The sequence below is a fragment of the Nicotiana tomentosiformis genome, chromosome 2 (genome assembly GCF_000390325.3).
Source record: "Nicotiana tomentosiformis chromosome 2, ASM39032v3, whole genome shotgun sequence".
NCBI classification, from domain to species: Eukaryota; Viridiplantae; Streptophyta; class Magnoliopsida; order Solanales; family Solanaceae; genus Nicotiana; species Nicotiana tomentosiformis.
In genome coordinates this window covers 17,782,499-17,800,900 of record NC_090813.1, presented here as the reverse complement: position 1 = coordinate 17,800,900, position 18,402 = coordinate 17,782,499, and the positions used below count along the sequence as shown (strand labels likewise).

At 34.6% G+C, this 18,402-nt stretch overlaps 1 protein-coding gene and 1 long non-coding RNA gene across 2 annotated transcripts; one reads left to right on the top strand and one right to left on the bottom strand.

Moving 5' to 3' along the window:
• Positions 1–4,246: 4,246 nt before the first annotated feature.
• Positions 4,247–9,767, top strand: LOC104113387 (uncharacterized). The gene is made up of 3 exons (XR_011413712.1): positions 4,247–4,471; positions 8,356–8,692; positions 9,514–9,767. It is a non-coding gene; the product is annotated as an uncharacterized lncRNA (long non-coding RNA).
• Positions 9,768–12,675: 2,908 nt separating this feature from the next.
• Positions 12,676–15,962, bottom strand: LOC104113385 (trihelix transcription factor PTL-like). Its single transcript, XM_033660580.2, has 2 exons — positions 15,228–15,962; positions 12,676–13,749 (listed from the first exon to the last, which is right to left on the bottom strand). The coding sequence occupies exons 1-2, from the start codon at positions 15,650–15,652 to the stop codon at positions 12,879–12,881; spliced, it is 1,296 nt and encodes a 431-aa protein (XP_033516471.1). The 5' UTR covers positions 15,653–15,962; the 3' UTR covers positions 12,676–12,878.
• Positions 15,963–18,402: the final 2,440 nt, after the last annotated feature.

Here is an 18,402-nt window from a genome sequence, read left to right as displayed (position 1 = left end):
AGAGTACTCTTTGGGGGGAATCTTACAGAAATGTCCTAAATAAGTCATAATTTACCAACTTCTAGCCATTAATCATAGACTTACCAAAATTAGCCAAACACCTATAAAAATTAAAAATCCAAATAAATAAGGTTCTTTCTCTCTAAGAATCACACATAAAGATATCCTTCTATATTTTTAAGTGTGATTAGCAATATTAGATGCAAGATGAAAGAACATTTCATGGATGAAGTAGCAAATAAGGTGATGAAATACAAAAAAATATACATACAAGATTCTAAAAATCTAAGATAAAAAGGACCCTTTTCAATGGGTATGGTTGAAATTCATTGAAAACATATAGATGAGTCAATATACAAAATTTGAGAAAAATTGGAGGTGAGTTGAACCGATTTGGTATCAAAATTCGTAGTTAAAATCGAGTTCAAAAAATTCATCTGCAACACATGTATCAAACATGTATCACGCATGTATCTCACATACAGGTATACATGGATATACATGTGATACAATCCCTTTTCTTTTTTCTTTCTTCCTCTGTTTTTTCCCCTTTCTTCCATTGTCCCGTTTTATTGCCCGGACCAGCCGCCCTAGGCGGCGACCTAGGCAGTTTATGGTTTTTGTCGTATATCTTGGACTGGGCGGGAGAGGCAATTTTAGCTAAGTTTAAGCACACGGGTTCGGGAGGCAGCAACATTCAGCGGATTGGGAAGCGCGTCCGGACATCCCCGACTGTAATCCGGGTTCCTGGAGATAAAGAGGAGTAGGAGGAAGAGGGCGGGGTGCAGGCAACCTAAGTTCAAGTGGGGTAACTTGACCAAGGACAAAGCTCAGGAGTTAGGGGAGAAGTTGTTGGCTATGAGGGCATGGATGAGTAGGGGGACGCGTCTAGTATGTGATTCACGACTGCGAATTGCATTAGGGTAGCTGCTAGAGAGGTCTTAGGGGTCACGAAGGGCTCTCCTAGGGGTCATAAAGGGGACTGGTGGTGGAATGGAGAGGTCCAAGGTAAAGTAGAAACTAAGAAAGATGCTTATTTGAAGCTAGTGGAGAGTACAAATGAGGAGGAAAAAAGGACTTATTGGGAGTGTTACAGAAAGGTAAAGAAAGAGGCAAAGTTAGCAGTTACGACGGCTAAGAACGCGACGTTAGCTCGTTTGTACGAAGAGCTCGGGGGAAAAGGCGGGGACAAGAAGTTGTAGCGGTTAGCCAAGGCGAAGGAGAGGAAAGCCCGCGACTTAGATCAAGTCAAGTGCATCAAGGACGAGGATGTCAAAGTATTGATGGACGAGGCACTTATTAGGAGAAGATGACAGACATACTTCCATAAACTGTTGAACAAGGAGGGAGATAGACGCATTGTGTTGGGTGAGTTGGAGCACTCTGAGAGTCGGCGGGGATTTTGGGTATTGTAGGCGGATTACGGTAGATGAGGTGGAAGGGGCGATACGTAAGATGTGCAAGGGCAGAGCGTCGGGACCAGACAAAATTCCGGTGGAATTCTGGAAGAGCGCGGGGCGAGCAGGTTTGGAGTGGCTCACTGGGCTGTTTAATGTTATTTTTAAGATGAAGAAGATGCCCGAAGAATGGAGGTGGAGTACGATGGTTCTGCTTTACAAGAACAAGGGTGATATCCAAAATTACAATAATTATAGGGGTATCAAGTTGTTGAGTCACAGTATGAAGGTTTGGGAGAGGGTGATGGAGTCCAGGGTGAGGAGGTGCGTGTCTATTTCCGAGAATCAGTTTGGATTCATGCCGGGATGTTTGACTACGGAAGCGATTCATCTGGTAAAGAGATTAGTGGAGCAGTACATGGAGAGGAAGAAGGACTTGCATATGGTGTTTATTGACCTTGAAAAAGGGTACGATAAAGTCCCGATGGAGGTCCTGTGGAGGTGTTTGGAGGTTAGCGACGTTCTGGTAGCGTACATCAGGGTGATTAAGGATGTGTATGATGATGCTAAGATTCAGGTGAGGACTGTAGGTGGTGACTCAGAGCATTTCCCTGTGATGATGGGGTTGCACCAGGGATCGACTCTTAGCCCATTTTTATTTGCCTTGGCGATAGATGTACTGTCGCGACACATCCAAAAGGAGGTACCTTGGTGCATGCTATTTGCCAATGATATAGTATTGATTGACGAGACGCGAAGCGGAGTTAACACGAGGTTGGAGGTTTGGAGATAGACTTTGGAGTCTAAAGGTTTCAAACTGAGTAGAACCAAGACAAAATACTTGGAGTGCAAATTCAGTGACGGGGCCCATGAAGCAGACGTAGAGGTAAAGCTTTATGCTCAAGTTATCCCCAAGAGAACGAGTTTTAAGTATCTCGGGTCTATTATCCAAGGTAACGGGGAGATTGACGAATATGTTGCATATCGCATTAGAGAGGGATTGATGAAGTGGAGGCTCGCTTCCGGTATTTTATGTGATAAGAATGTGCCGCCAATACTTAAGGGTAAGTTTTATAGAGTGGTGGTTCGACGAGCTATGCTGTATGGGGCTGAGTGTTGGCCAGTCAAGAACTCCCACGTGCAGAAGATGAAAGTAGCAGAGATGAGGATGTTGAGATGGATGTGTGGGTGTACTAGGAGAGATAAGATTAAGAATAATGCTATCCGGGACAGAGTGGGAGTAGCCTCCGTGGAGGACAAGATGCGGGAGTCGATGCTGAGATGGTTCGGACATGTTAAGAAAAGAAGTATTGATGCTCCTGTTAGGAGGTGTGAGAGGTTGGCCATGGAGAGTTTGAGAAGAGGTCGAGATAGGCCTAAGAAATTCTTGGGAGAGGTGATTAGACAGGACATGGCGCTGCTTCAGTTCACTGAGGACATGACCCTTGATAGGAGGGTGTGGAGGTCGAGGATTAAGGTAGAAGGTTAGTGGGTAGTTTTTAGTTGTTCACCGATAGTCTTAGTAGCACGCATGTCCCTTCATATTCTTAGGTTTTTATTACGTTATGTGGTTTTGTTCGCCTCAGATATTGTATTCCCTGTTGCTATTATTTTGTACTACTTATCCTTTATCTATCCCTTTTTCTTTTCTCTTCCTTCTTTCTTCCTTCCTTGCTTTCCTCTTCTTCTTCTTACCCCTCCTGAGCCGAGGGTCTATTTGAAACAACCCCTCTACCTGCATTAGGTAGGAGTAAGGTCTGCGTACAGACTACCCTCCCCAGACCCCACCTGTTGGGAATATACTGAGTTTGTTGTTGTTGTTGTACATGTGATACAAATATGATACATATGTGATACACAAATGATACAATATGATAAACATATCATTATTTTTCATGTTCATCTTCTACTTCGAATTTTCAATTCAAACCACCTGAAAACTCCATCAAATCATCCCAAATCTGACATTCAACCTCCTTAGGATGTACCCAATATATTCTAATAACTAATTGACTAATATTAGTAATATTTTATGAATTGGTCAATTTTTGTAATAAGTTATTTACAAATGGACATGAATGGTAGTTTCTCTTTTTTGGGCTCTTTGCCCTACTTGTTCCCACTTTCCATTTTTTCTTTTTCTTAATTTCTCTTATTTTAATTGTTGTATTTCTTCTCTATGTACAATTATTTATTTAAATCATAAAAGTATATTTGCTTCTGGTTCTTTTTTTAGATCTTAAAATAATAATTTGAATATGCGTTGATTATTTTTCGTTTTTATCTAGTTAGTATTATGTTTTCCTTGATTTTGAATAAAGAATCAGACATTTTGAGTTTGGTTATCACGTGCTTGTTTATAAAAAAATAAATAAAAAATAATTGTAAAGCTAACCGAATTAATTCTAAAATGATCGACTTGAACCGAAATAATTCAAAACAGAGCGAATCGACCAGATGTACACATCCTAATTCACTTCCTTGACTTTTGATACGTTTATATTAAATAGTGGATCAAAACAGTGGCACCCGTACTCATCAAATCCTGAATCAGTCTCCGGTCATAATTGGCCGCGAATATATGATCAGTTCTTTTTTTTTTTTTTAGTATTTGCAATGATTAGTTCATTTTTGGCCGCGGATATAGGATCAAGGGTAGCATGTATTGCAAAAGCTCTATTGAAATATTTTTCGAGTGTAGCTCTGCCTCTATTGAAATTTTTTCGAACAAGCCCGTTGTATTTTTGAAAACAAACCATTATAATAAGTTGATCTATTGCAACGGTTACGCAACCGTTGCATAAAGTAGCTCTTCTAATTCATTATTACTCCTGTTAAGCTTTCCTCGGACAACTCGCAAAAGAAAACACTTCCCATTTTAAAAGACTGAAAATTGAAACAAATTGAAGACAAACTTCAACCTAGGGTTCAGGTTTATTCTCTTGTCTTCTCCATTTTGTGGTAATTCTTGTTGGGTAAGACCAATTGTCGGACGAAGCTGTTAACAATCGCTAGAGTCATTGAACCGGTCTTGGGATTAACAATATATTTGTGATTCTGCAGTACTATCAAAGGTATCATTTCAATTTTCATTTCTGATTTTCGTAAATATGTTATGGCCTTATGTAGAGGCGGATCTATGATTTGAAGGTTACGGGTGCCATAATTTTCTTTAATATAGATCTTGTAATAATTAATATAGAGTTTGTTCGGAACACTTGTTTCATTCATTTTTTTTAGTTTATTCGGGCAATTTAATTGGCATTTTTTTATTTGCAAATATGAAAATTATATCTCGATCGTATACTCGACTTGTGAGATTTCACTGGATATGTTGTTGTTGTTGTTAAATAAAAATTACATCTCATACATCAAGAAGCAAATGTAATTAGCATTTTAAAGAAGGAATCACACCTTCATTATTAACAATACAAGTATTCAATATTTTTAATTGGGAACTACATCTTTTTTGTATGCTAAAATAAATCTGCACAAGTAAAATAACATCTCCAATAAGGGAATTTCACCAATCCGAATAAGAATAATAAAAAAATATCTTCAATAGATAAACTATACCCCATGAGTAAATGCAGAATTAGATAAACTACAATATTCCAAAAAGTAAAATAATAAATCTCATATTTTTCTAGGCAATGCTTACGAAATATTCATCATAATTTAATAGTAAAGAGATTTAAGTTGTATTTAACAATTATAGAATAACACAAAATTTTATGTTATAATTAAAAAATTATAAAAATTAAAGTTGATCTCAATCCAAAATTCCTATCAAGACCCAAGTTTTTTGATTTTGAAAGAAAAAAATTACTTTAAAAGATTTGAGATTAATAGAGATGCTTATTTTATGAAATTTTAAATTTTGGAGGCTCTTTTTTGAGTGATCTTGTTAAAGATCACAAATAAAATAATAGAATATAGAAAAAAATATAAAAAATAATAAACGACAAATAGAGGTAGCCAAAAAGGAAAATGATTGGCACAAAGGAAATAAAATGCAGAACGAAAAGGGAAAGTCAGATAAGGTTCAAGATAAATTCGAACTTGAATTTTACACACGAGAAAAACTTTTAAAAAGGTCTACCGGCTATGGCACCCAGGGGCGGCCCGATGGTAAGGCAACTCAAGCAACCGCTTGAGGTTCCATATCTATGGGGGCCCAAAATTTTCTAATATTAAATAGCTGCATATGATAATTTTTTTAAAAAAAATATCTAATATATAAAAAAAAAATACATTTTTCATGAAAAAGGAAATAAGAGATAATTTGGTAATATGAATAGTTACTTTTGGGATTCGCCCCTAAACTTTAGGTGTGAATATGTTTCTTGACTCATTTATACACTATCATCATTATCATGAGGCCCATATTACTTTGATTATTTTGTCTTTCTTTACAAGTTCACTATCTCATAAAACATTCCGTCAAGTAAGATAGTAAAAAGCAATTGCAACCCTTTTTTGTCAAGCTTTCCCGGCATTGCACCAAAAATATTGAAGCAATAAAAGTAATATCAATCTATCTATAAATGTTTGTTAAACCAAGTTCAATTGTTCTGTACTTTTTTTATTACTTTGCATCTAGAATTTATTATTTTTTGATATCTTTTGTTTGTAAGTATATGTATCATCTTTTTATTTATTTATAATCCTAGTCAAGAAATCGATTATAAATAAATTATTAATAATTTACATCTCAAAAACTAGAAAAATAAACTTTAAATATAGTTTTACTAAATGAGTTTTTTAATACTAAATGGCCCCTCATTGAAGTTTGGCTTTACGCCCCAAACACCGTTGGGCCACCCCTGATGGCACCTTTGTCTAGTTTGCAACTGGGGGTGGCGGGATCAAATATTTAACCTCGTTTAAAAAAATTTCTACATAAAATATAATAATTTTGCCAACGTAGCGGGTGCCATACCACCCCACCCTAAAGGGTGGATCCACCACTGGCCTTATGGGTTTATGTTAATTTGGTTTTAGAGGATGTTCTTATTTCGATTTGCTTGCCCATTATGCTCAACTACCCAAGCAGAGCATCAACCTGTTTATAAAGTTAGATGAATCTGTATAACCCTCTCCAGGTTCATAACTCCCATGTTTATCATACGTTTTTAACACATTAGGAATTGAAAAATATTTAAGTAGAAGAAAGCTAATGTTTGTGGTATGTCTCTCTCGTTTATACTTCATTTGTGGTTCTCAACTTGCAGCTTATATGCTAAGTTTAAATCCATTTTGTGGGTTGTCTCTCTTGTTCTTAAACACTTGAAGGCCGTAAAAGCTTTATGGGTTCATTATCATTTGTGTATGTATAGAAGCTTATCATTAACGGTAAAACGAGTAAAATAAAAAGTCTTTAAGTTAAATTGCTTCCTCGTATAGAAATCTGTCATTTTTTTTTGGAATAGACTAATAAGGAAAATATGCAATATAAATTAAAACGGAGGGAGTAATATATTATGTTTTGTACTTCCAAAAGTCTTTGAATGTGTCCTTGAACATGTATTCCTGGTTCTTCATTAATCTGAGATGACTATTCGGTTATTCCTTATGGGCATTTGATTTCTGTCGTTAATTAACTCGAACAAACATTTGATCACCTGTAGTTCAGCTGTGTTGTTTTCGTTTAAGCTCAGTTATTAAGCATCCTCCCTTTTTAAGCTCCATTTCTGCTTGCAATTTAAGGATTAAAGTTCTGAATTGCGTGATTCTCTTATAAATTTTCTGGAATGAAGCTCTTGGCCGGGGAAGAGAGGGTTCTGTTGTTGACTTGGAGCCGCTATTTCCTTCTTCCTAGCATTTTATGTTTGGCTGACATTTGGTTAACGTTGGTGGCCAAGATTCTTATTTACGGTAGCGAAAATTGCCAGTTAGCTTATCTGCAAGCGAGCTATACACTAACTTCGCTGCCCTGGTTGATTGACATACAAATGAATCCTATCATTTAACTTTAGCTATGTTTAAGATATACATTAAAATACTAATGAGCCTATTACTGTTTTTACTAATGAGTACTGTTTTTTGTCATTAAGGTGTAATGAAGATTTACTGTTCTAGATAGTGCAGTGGTTGTGCCATTGCAGCAGCTACTTTTTAGTTGCAGTTTACGTAGTAAGACAATTGTTAGCTGCTGGTTTATGTTTTTTCATTTTTCTTTCTCCTTAGTTGCATCCTGTGCTTGCCTCCAGGATCTTAAAAAACTAGGAAAAGATTTATCCGTTTTTCAATGTCAATTAAGTGCTAGAATGTACTTTGCAAGCATCTGAGCGCCGCTTCAAATGATATTCTGTTTAGTGTGTCCGCTGCCGCTCTAAAAGCAGTAGAAATCATTTGTTCCAACAATTGGTATGGCGGCAGTGTTTCCAAATAATGAAGAATCTAGACGAGTTGAATGCTACACAAATTACTTCTAATCAAATCAAGAAATTACTCAAAAAAAGCCTAACTCTGGCCATCAGACAAGAAAACCAGAATATTATGTTCTATTTTGACACCACGCCGTGTTGAGAATCATGGCATTTAAAAGCTTAAACTGTTAGAAGGGAGTACGACTTTGAATATGTATTTTGGATTCACAATTTCTCTTGAGCTTAATACTTGGAAAATTCTTGTTGATGGGTGGCAGATTTGTACTGTACTTCTGCCAGCTTTGATATTATGTTTACTTGTAGAACTGTCTCATATAAGAGGGTGGTGGTGTCAGGTGTGGGATGGGAGGGATAAGGAACCAATGTTCTGATCAAAAGTGAATAACAAGATGACATTGTTATAGAAGACATCAACAATTCTATATTTCGGGTAGATAACATTTGTACATTTGAAATTTCTTATTCTAGGTACGCATGTGAACTCTTCAAAACTCATTGGTTATATTTAATTTTCAGATTTTTATGTTGGTTTTTCTTGCTTTATGTGATTTGCTTGTGTCACATAGGATATTCAATGGAAAACATAGATAAAAGTTGGATGAATCTTCGAAGAGAAACCGATGAATATATCCGTGGAGTGAATGATTTCCTTGATTTTGCATTTGAACGAGCTGCTCAAGGAAAAGAAATAATGTGCCCTTGTATAAAGTGCATTAATCGTTATTGGTATTATAGAAATGTGGTGGAGGATCATTTGGTTGTTTACGGGTTTGTTAAAGGATACAGCAAATGGAATTTTCACGGGGAAGGATATTTCTGGAGAAAACGTGAACGACCCAATAATGATGATGAAGGTCCCAGCATACATGACGATAATGATGGCCTATTTCATGACAAGGCAAAGTAAGTTTTCCTTGAGATACCATAGAAAGATAAGTTGGAAGCTGCTGAAAATTTTGTTCTCTTTTTTCTTCTCAATCGCTAGGAATTCAGAGAGGATTTATTTTCTGGTGTGTATTGCTTCTACTTGATTTCGAAAATCAGTAGTAAAACAGAGTTTACTACTTGGGTTCTATATACATAGAATAAATGTCTTTAGAATTGGATGTCTTTAGAGATCTCAAATAAACTATGAAATTTTGATAAAGATGTTAAACTCACTTGAGCTTGACATTCTTAAGTTGAAAAGAGCTGTACTAAGCTTTTAAAGTTGTTGATGCAGTAATTGTTTTTGGAGTTTTCACACTTCAACACTTCAATGTGAAAATGCACATCTACACTTGATTGAGATGAACCTACCCCTTTATGTTCTGTACCCAAGTTTAAAATTTACACACATGTTAAGAAACAAAAGAATGCATGCAATTCTTGAAATGAGATTTTATAATATGTCTTATTTATGGTTTTCTACTGTTAATTACTGGTTAAAGTAATTTTCTACTAAGTAAATTTGCTCAATACTTCAAGCTATGATGTACTGAGCAGGTGATGGTTGTATGTGAAATTGGTTGTTGGATATGAACATGTATGATAAAAAAGGTTTACGGGATAGAGTTTTTGCCAAATATATATAGGGGAAACTTTACTGAAAAGTTTATTGATTGGTTAAGTTTGCTAGGATTGTTGTACATTCCTACTCCAACTTTAGTTGTGAAATTAGTATATATGTTGAGAATGTATTTCTTTCCAAACATTTGCTAATATTTATTTATTATCTTTTGTAGGCGAATCAAATGAGCAGAGGGTTGAGAATGAAGACGCTATTTAGAATCATGAGATTGTTGCAGAAATCAGTAGTGTGTTCAAATATTTTATGAACTCTTAGTTTGGAATTTTTCTCATTATCATGTGAGAACATATATGCTCTCAAGTTGCTAGACACTATTTTGCATTTTGCTTTTATTGGTGGATATTTGGAATTATGATTGGTGAACATTTTACTTTCGTGATTTGTATATATTTTGTGCGTCATGTCTCATTTTATTGTGCATAAATAATTATCCAGAACTAAATTTAATAAACAAAAATAAAAACGGTTTCTTGCAATGGCTTATATAAACTATAAACTTTATAAAAATTATTGCAAAATTTTCTGTCTGTTTTAATATATCGCAATAGATTTGAATCGATAACAAAAGCAATTTTTTGAACTCCTTTAATTTGTCATTTCACTTGTAATTTACCTTATATCAAATGGATTCAATAATTTATACAAAAAAAGAAGAAGGTACCTTTCTGCACAATGTAAGTTTTTGGAAAAACGTTTAACAATATATATTTTTTTTAAAAAAAACTTTTTTGCCTTATTTGCAGAATGTAATTTTTCAACGGATGATATTCAATTTTCTCTACCTAACTACGCCCCTGGACTGGTGCATAGAATCTGATCAGATGGTGGTAGTTCTTTTTCTTTTTCTTTTTCTCCTCCTGATTTTCCTCGTCTATATTTTCTGTCTTCTTAATTATTGGGGTTAGGTGTGGGCTTAGGCAAATCCGAAATCCAAAGCGAAATCTTAATTTTTTGGATTTTTGGTTTGGTTTTTCGGATTTTGGATTTAATTTTTAAAATTTTTGGATTATGGATTGGATATTGGATTTGGTACTTCGAATATTTGGATATCCGAAAATCCTAAATTATATTTAGTAATTATCCATATGTCAATAGTAAGAAGTTAAATACCCTACCCATAAGATATTATCTCATATATTCAGTATTAATTACTAAGTTTCTGTCAGAATACTTTTTATTTGGATATGATTTTACTATTGCTACTTCTTATCGACTTTATTAATGTTTGTCTTACATTTCATTGATAATAATTTCATTACTTGAATACTTTATTTGGATGATTGCAGTGAAAATGATGAACTTTTCAAGCAATTTAACATGAGTAATTCATTTGGATATTCATTTTTTTTTTTGTAAAAAGAAGAAATATTTCAACTTATAAGCTCAAAACCAAAAATTCAAAATATCCAAACCGATTAATCAGAAACCGAACTTAAAAAATCCGAATCAATCCGAACTTATTTGGATTGGAATTGGATTGTAATTTCTTTCAATCCGAAAATCTAAAATCCAAACCAAAATTTTCATATTCAATCCGAACGGTCCGAAATTAGTGCTTGTTTGACACTGAAATAAGCAACTAAGTCGTTTTTTTCGTTGCTGTAACTTATCCTTTCATAATATTTCAGATAGCTATTCTCTCCCAAGTAACAGGCTGAAAGCTTCTCGAGAAGGGTAAGCAGGCAAACCCCAAAGTTGCGCTATATTCAAATTTCCACGTCAAGCTAGTCTTTTGCCAAAAAGAGTTAGTTTTTGTTTTCACTCTAAAACTGTGAAAAAACTTTAAAAATATTTATAAATTATGTTACCATAAATATTTTTTATGTATTAAATATATTTAAAATTTCTATACATATAATGTCGGGTTAGTTTGGTTTCGGTTTGACTTTTTTTTAGTTAAAACCAAATCAAACCAAATATGGCCGGTTTTTTTTTCCAACACCAAACCAAATCAAACCAAACCATAGTCGAGTTTTTTCCTCTCGGTTTGACTCGAATTATCGGGTTGGTACGATTTGTCGGTTTTATGTGTACCCTGAATGAATAGTGTGGAAAATTAAAGTTCGCAGACGTTCCTGAGTAGTCAGAACCATGCATTAATTAGAAGGGCTTTTCGAACTGTCGTGTAATAGTGTCATATATATATTCATGGATAGAGTAAAGGAAGAAGCTTCCACACTGATCACAAAGAACTACAAATGGCAAAGCTGATCAATTAGTTTCGCAGCTTTATTCTCTATTTCTTTCTTGTTTCATGAATTATATTATCTCTTTTTCAGCCCTTCGCTTTTGTTACTTCCAATGTTCTCCAAAATTTACAAGAAAATCTACCCTCATTCCAAACAAGTTATTCAAACCACATTGTGGGAATCCTCAACTTATGTGTGGTCAAATTATAAAGAAAAAAGAAAGAAATTTTATGCATGCATGGGTGATATGAATATGATGCCATTGTTTTGACAAGTAACTGAGATAAAAAAAAAGTACTATTTATCTAGTTTTCACCTCATTATCCAACTTGGAAATCCTGACCTTAAATGACAACTCCATTTTCAGGCTTACCTACGAGCCTTGCAGAGCCAGTTAAATTTTTTTTTTTTTTTAAAAGAAAAACTGAAGAATGCATACTATATATAAATGTATATATTGCCAAGTGCTAAGTGAGGCAGGTGTTAACATTTGCGTATTATCTAGTATCTACACAAGCTTAAGGAAAGTAGTTTAGGCCAAAAAAAAAAAAATTAGAAAAAAGAAACAGACGTGAAGGTTTGCTACTTTTACCATACAAAAAAACTAAGGTGTCATCTGATCGATAATTCCTGAAAATCGTTAAGACTTCAAGATCATTACCTAGCTAATCAAATAAATAAGTGAAAAAAATTGCTTGAAGATGGTTCTCATTTAAAAGAATTTCATGCCTGATTTACACATTTTAACATAACAAAAATAAAATTGCATAAAGGACTAATGTGAAGAAGGGTTATGGTTTTAGTTCATGATAGAGGGAACGAACTCAGATATCTCACTAACCACTTACATAAGAGATCCATATATTAACCTAACATCAAAACAAAGCAACTATCTCAAAAATTTTATAAACTCATGAAATATCTTTTCATGGAGATCAAATACATAAGTCCGTATCATAAATATGCTGCTTAAACCCTGGAATTAAGGAAATACATAGAATTGTGCTCAGAAAAGTTCATCAATAAAATTATTTTACTCTAAAAAAACAAAGCAACTAGGGGATGATAAGTCGAAGCCATGTGGAAACCAGCTAATTGACAAAAATTGAAGGAAAAAGCACATCATATCAGGGTCTCAGACCAACATTAAGATAAAGAAATTAAATCTCAAAAGAATATCTGGAAATAATTAAAAATGAAGATAAAAATCGACCCAATTAAATCTCATCTCCTAGGATAAGTTAATTTCAATAATCCCTAAATATTCCACATACCAGTTAGCACCTCATTAAAAAAAAATATCACAATCAAACTTAAATTAACCACTTACCTAAAACATCCCAGGATCCATCATTTGGTGAACATTTGGTACATGTCTTGATGTTTCACAATATGATCTCCCTTCTTCATTGTTCTTGAAATTATAATATGAGCTCAAGGAATTCTCTTTTTGTTTCTTGTTGCACTTGATTCTATTGATGTCATCCCAATTCATGTCTTTACATATTGAAGCATTTTTATTACTCTTTATCAGTTCTTGATCTCCACTTAGTTTACGCAATGCATCAATTAAAGCAGTATCACGAGCTTGAATCCATGCTCTTTCACCAGCCCAAAACTTTTGCTCATTTTCTATCCTAATTGACTCTTGTTTCCTCCATTCTTCTTCCCTTAAAATCCTCTCTTGTTCCTTGTGTTCAATTGTCTTCATCATTTTCTCTAACCAAGCTTCTTGTTTCTCTATTAACTTCTTCATTTGTATGTCCACAAAGTCTCTTATCGTAGCTTTCCAACTCCTTTTCCCCCTTCTCTTCTTCCTCTTTTTTTTTAAATCATTGTCCGTATTGAGTTCGCTATCATCGGATGAAGTAGCGTGATCAGAATCAGAGGAATCAGAGAGATTATTAAGACTATCAGAGAGCTTAGGACCCTCAGGATGAAAATTATGAGCTTCTTGGTTATTGTTGTTTATGGCATTGTAGTGAAAATTACTGCTTCCAATATTGTTGGTTTCTGATATTGAGATTGTATTGCTTGTTTTACCATAAAGTGCTTCGAGCTGTCTAAAGTATCTATAATGTTTGCCATCTTGTCTTCCAGCTTTCCCTTCTTTAGTCTTCTTGTAATATTTGTATAAGTTCTCAAATTTCTCCCTGCACTTCTTCCCACTCCTTTGATATCCATGTTCCTCAGACATAATCCTAAAATTGGAGGTGAAAGAGGCATGCATTAGAAGATTATAGGGTGTTAATTAAGGTTTATAAGTACATAATACTCCATCAACTCCATCAGTTACTTATATTGGTGTTTAACTGAACGCGAAATTTAAGAGCAAGACAGACTTTTGGCACATACCAAAAACACTCTTAGAACTTGGGGTTTTAAATGTATCAGGAAATTTTTATGATCTAAAAAACATGACATTAAAGGTAAAATGAGAAATTTAATGTTAAAGAGTTTACAAAATATAGAAACGCTTCATTTTTTTTCCGAGAACATATTAGAAAAGAGTAACATATAAAATGGAATAGATAGAATATAAAAGAACCCTAGATTAAATGGCTAAATGGTCAGTCCAACAGGCAACAACTTCAAGTGATATTGATTTCTTTTGGGGTACAACTTCAAGTGATATTGATGGAAGCAGCAAAATAGGTACTTGGCATCCAAAAGAATCCTGCCATTTTTCTAGCTAAAAGGAAGTAAAAAGTCTCTTGAATAAAGCCAGCTACTCATTCTTAAATTATGTGATGATCAGAAAGCGAGGTAATGAAACAGCAGAAGTGACGAAATAAAGATGAAAATAACAACTGATTCTCCAACTGAACTTCAATGAGCTGTCATTTTCTAACACACAAATAGTAACCAATTAATTCACTGAGGAGGTTGCTTACAATTGCTGCCTATACAGAAAACCTCACATAAAAGCAACTCTTGTTCTGAACAGTACTGAGAAAATTGGGTATTTCCCATCAAGAAACAACTTAAGACCTCCCCCACACCCCACCCCAAAAACAAGAAAAGACAAAAACAAAATAAAATTGATGACAACTTTAATACAACTAAACATATAAAAAAAAAAAAAATGGGAGGAAGAAGTAAAATAGAGACGTTGGCCATCTATTGAATTTGTTGAGACGACATATATAATTAACACAAGTGTTGCTTTCTCTCCTAGCATAATCGTTTAGATGAGATTATCACACAATTTAACAGAATTTTTAGGCGTGCAAATTAAAGTTTCTCCCTTTATACACTTTTGAGGATGGTTCGGGAGGAGCTGGTTCCGCCTTCGGCTAATGAGGGAAATTTCAGGTAGCTTCACAAGCTGGTGCGTGAAAGCAGAGGTGAACCGGCCAGGATTTGAAGGTCGGGTGTACTTTTGGATTCAATCAAAATCTGCTTTGTATACATGGTGCCCATTACTAATATATCACTATTTTCTAAGGACATATGCATGTATATATGGAGTTTTTGCCGAACTTTACGGGTGTCGTGACCCGACTATAAAAGTGAAAATTGTAAGCTTTAAACCCAACCATTTTTTTGCTACTCACTATCTAAGTAACAAATCCTAAGTCAGTTCTCAAGGCCAGAAGCTCGGGGATTGAATAACCCCATCCGTTGAATTAGGTTAAAGTATTTAGTGGGAGGGTACATATATATATATATAGTATACCTGGAGACTCCATCCCAAAGGGGACCTTTCTGATTAGCTTCCTTGAACTTGGAATCAAGTTGTGATCTAACTTCAAGTAGTGTAAGAGTCTCTTGCCTTGGCCACCGTCCATTGCCGCCGTCACCACCTCCGCGCATAGCACCACCACCACCACCACCACCACAACCCTCCATCTCCGACGCAGTACTAAACGTGACCCCGCCGCCACCGCCACCGCCACTAACACTAGGTCTAGCAGTTGCAGTTGCCGTGGGATGAGGAAGACAATTGTCATGTTGTGGCACAGTAGTAGCCATTACCATCTCATAGTGTTGATGATTGCATAAAAAATCCGATTGCAGATGTGGCTGAATATTGGAAGAAAATATAGGCCTTCCGTTCAAGTACTGTGTTAGATCCATCATTCCATACTCATGATCATCCATTTCCAAAATATTAAAAAAACAAATTAAAAGCGTCAGCAATAAGAAAGGAGGAACTGAGTCGAGCTTAGTGGATTTCGAATAACGAATGATTAAACTAAAAAAAGAAGAATAAGGACAGTAGGAGGAAGAGGTGATGAAAAGAGCGATAGACCCGGATCGTGTCCTTATAGAAATAAAAGCTTTGAATTTCTAGTACTTATAAAAAGGACTTGTAGGGAATATATATGGACCTTTTTCTCTTTGTTCACGGCAGCTAGCTGCAATATAAAGCTCGTTCACTCTTTTTTCTGTCGTTCTTTTGGATGTACATAAATATATGAATAGCACAAGTCATAGATCAACTCAGCACTTGGCCATCTCCAATTTTTCATTTTCCTATTACAAAAAAAGAAAGAAAAAGAGTGAAAAAGTTTATTATAGTACCATAATGCTTTCCTCCTCCTCTTACAGCCTGTATGGGCCAAGTTTCTCAAAGACAAAAGTCATTTTTTTTAATTTAAATTTTTTTTTTTAAAAGTTGAAGTATTTGACCAAAATTTTAGAAGAAAAAAAGTTTTTTTGAGTAGAAGCGGAAGCCGTTTTGGAGAATTAAAAAAATAGCTTTTTTGAAAAGCACTTTTGAGAAAAATACACTAATAGCTTGTTGGGCCAAGCTTTTTTTTGGGCCAAAAGTATTTTTTTTTTGGCCGAAAGCACTTTTAGCCAAAAATTGAGGTGTTTGGCCAAACTTTTGGAAGGAAAAAAGTGTTTTTGAGGAGAAACAAAAGCAGTTTTTGAGAAGCAGAAAAAAGTAGTTTCTCTTCAAAAGCACTTTTCTGAGAAGCACTTTTGAGAAAAATACACTTAGAAGCAGTTTTCAAAAGTTTGGCCAAACACCAATTACTGCTCAAAAGTGCTTTTCAAATTAATTAGCCAAACACAAACTGCTTCTCACCAAAAGCACTTTTTTAAAAAGTACTTTTCAGAAAAACACTTCTCAAAATAAGCTGATTTTATAAGTTTGGCCAAACAGGTTATTAGAAACACTTTTTAAAAGTTTAGCCAAATACTAATTACTGCACATAATTGCTCTCAAATTAATTAACCAAATACTACTTTTTTTTTTCAAAAATACTTTTGAGAAAAAGATATTTCTCAAAATATAATTAGTTGATTTTTAAAGCTTAATTAATGTGGGCAGAGTTTACCCAACAAAAGAAAATTTTTGATACATAAACTAAATAGTATCATGAAAAAATATATATATATATATATATATATATATATATATATATATATATATATATATAAAATTTCTAAAATTTCCCTTACAGTCGACAATAATTAAGTGGTGGTAAGAATTTCACTTGTCATTTTATATTTCAATACTGCCCACAAAAAGGTCAACTTTTATATGACGTCAGTCATAACAGGTCAGATAAAATAAAATGATAAGATTAAATAGTTTCAAATAGAAAGAGCTACGACAATCTTTTTGAGATATACCTAAAAAGAAAAGTGTGCTACAAAAATTGAGTTGAGCAGTTAATAGTACTATGATACTCAGATCCTACGTAGTTAATGTAGTACGTTGGAGTATATAATTCCCTTCTTTCCGTTTGCTTTTCTGTTGATTACATTATTACTCTGTTTTGGGTACTGACTTTTTAGACCGCTGTCACTTATAACAGCAACAATATCGACGAACAACAGCTGTGGCGCTCTGTGTATTTAGCTACTAGCTGTGTACTGTAGAAGAGTACAATATTTTGGGATATGTCTGAGCTTTTTTAATTTCAGACATAAAAAGCTCTTGTATACGTTGTAATGTATTACTGACTGATCTCTCGTAGAGTCCAGAACCAAAATAATGCATTTTTGGATTCAAGACACAAAAATAGGTGAAAAACAAAGTTAGTAATCAAAATACATATAACGCCATTTTAAAGGAAAAAATGGCGTTATACCTTAACAGCCGTTTGCCAGTTAAGGTATAGCGCCCTTTAAAAGGGCATTGTACTTGAATATGAAAAGACAGGTAAGTATAGCGCCGCTTATTAAGGCGCTATACATATTTTGTGGTCACACCAATAATTATTCTGCGCTTAATTGACATAACAATAATTCAAATAGGTATAACACCCTTATTTAAGGCGCTATACCTCAACAAATTCAACCCCCCGGATTGGGCATTGCATTATTTAAAGACATTGCAGGGATATCCCTTAGTCATCGGGTGGTTATTTTGGAGCAGTTTTAGCCGAACAGGTTCCGGCTGAAAGAGTTTGTCCTGATCTAAACTTATGTCCACGGGCGAATGAGGAACACGAAAATAATTTCTCTCCTACTTTATATGATCCACAAGACGAGTGGTAAACTTCGATTTCCCTTTGTGTTACGGTGTTTATTTTTGTTGTATTGAATTTGTATTAACACTCATATATTCCATAGGGGGTACCGGCCAGATATGAATTTTACAAGTTATGAACCAACGCCTAGTTAGAATATGCGTAGTTCTTGTGTGTTGGATCATGGGAGTCCATCCGGGAGTCATCACCAACAGGATGATGTCCATTATGGGATGTCAACACATTACGATTTGTAAGAGAAGTGACATAGCTATATGTAAAGTATTTATCAATTTGAGTAACTCATTATTTTGTTGGTGAGGTTGTGGTGGCGAATAACTCAGTAAGCTATAGTTTATCTCCACAGTGTCATGTTAAGTTGCCACTTACAATGGAGTATGATAGATTGGTATCGTTGTTATA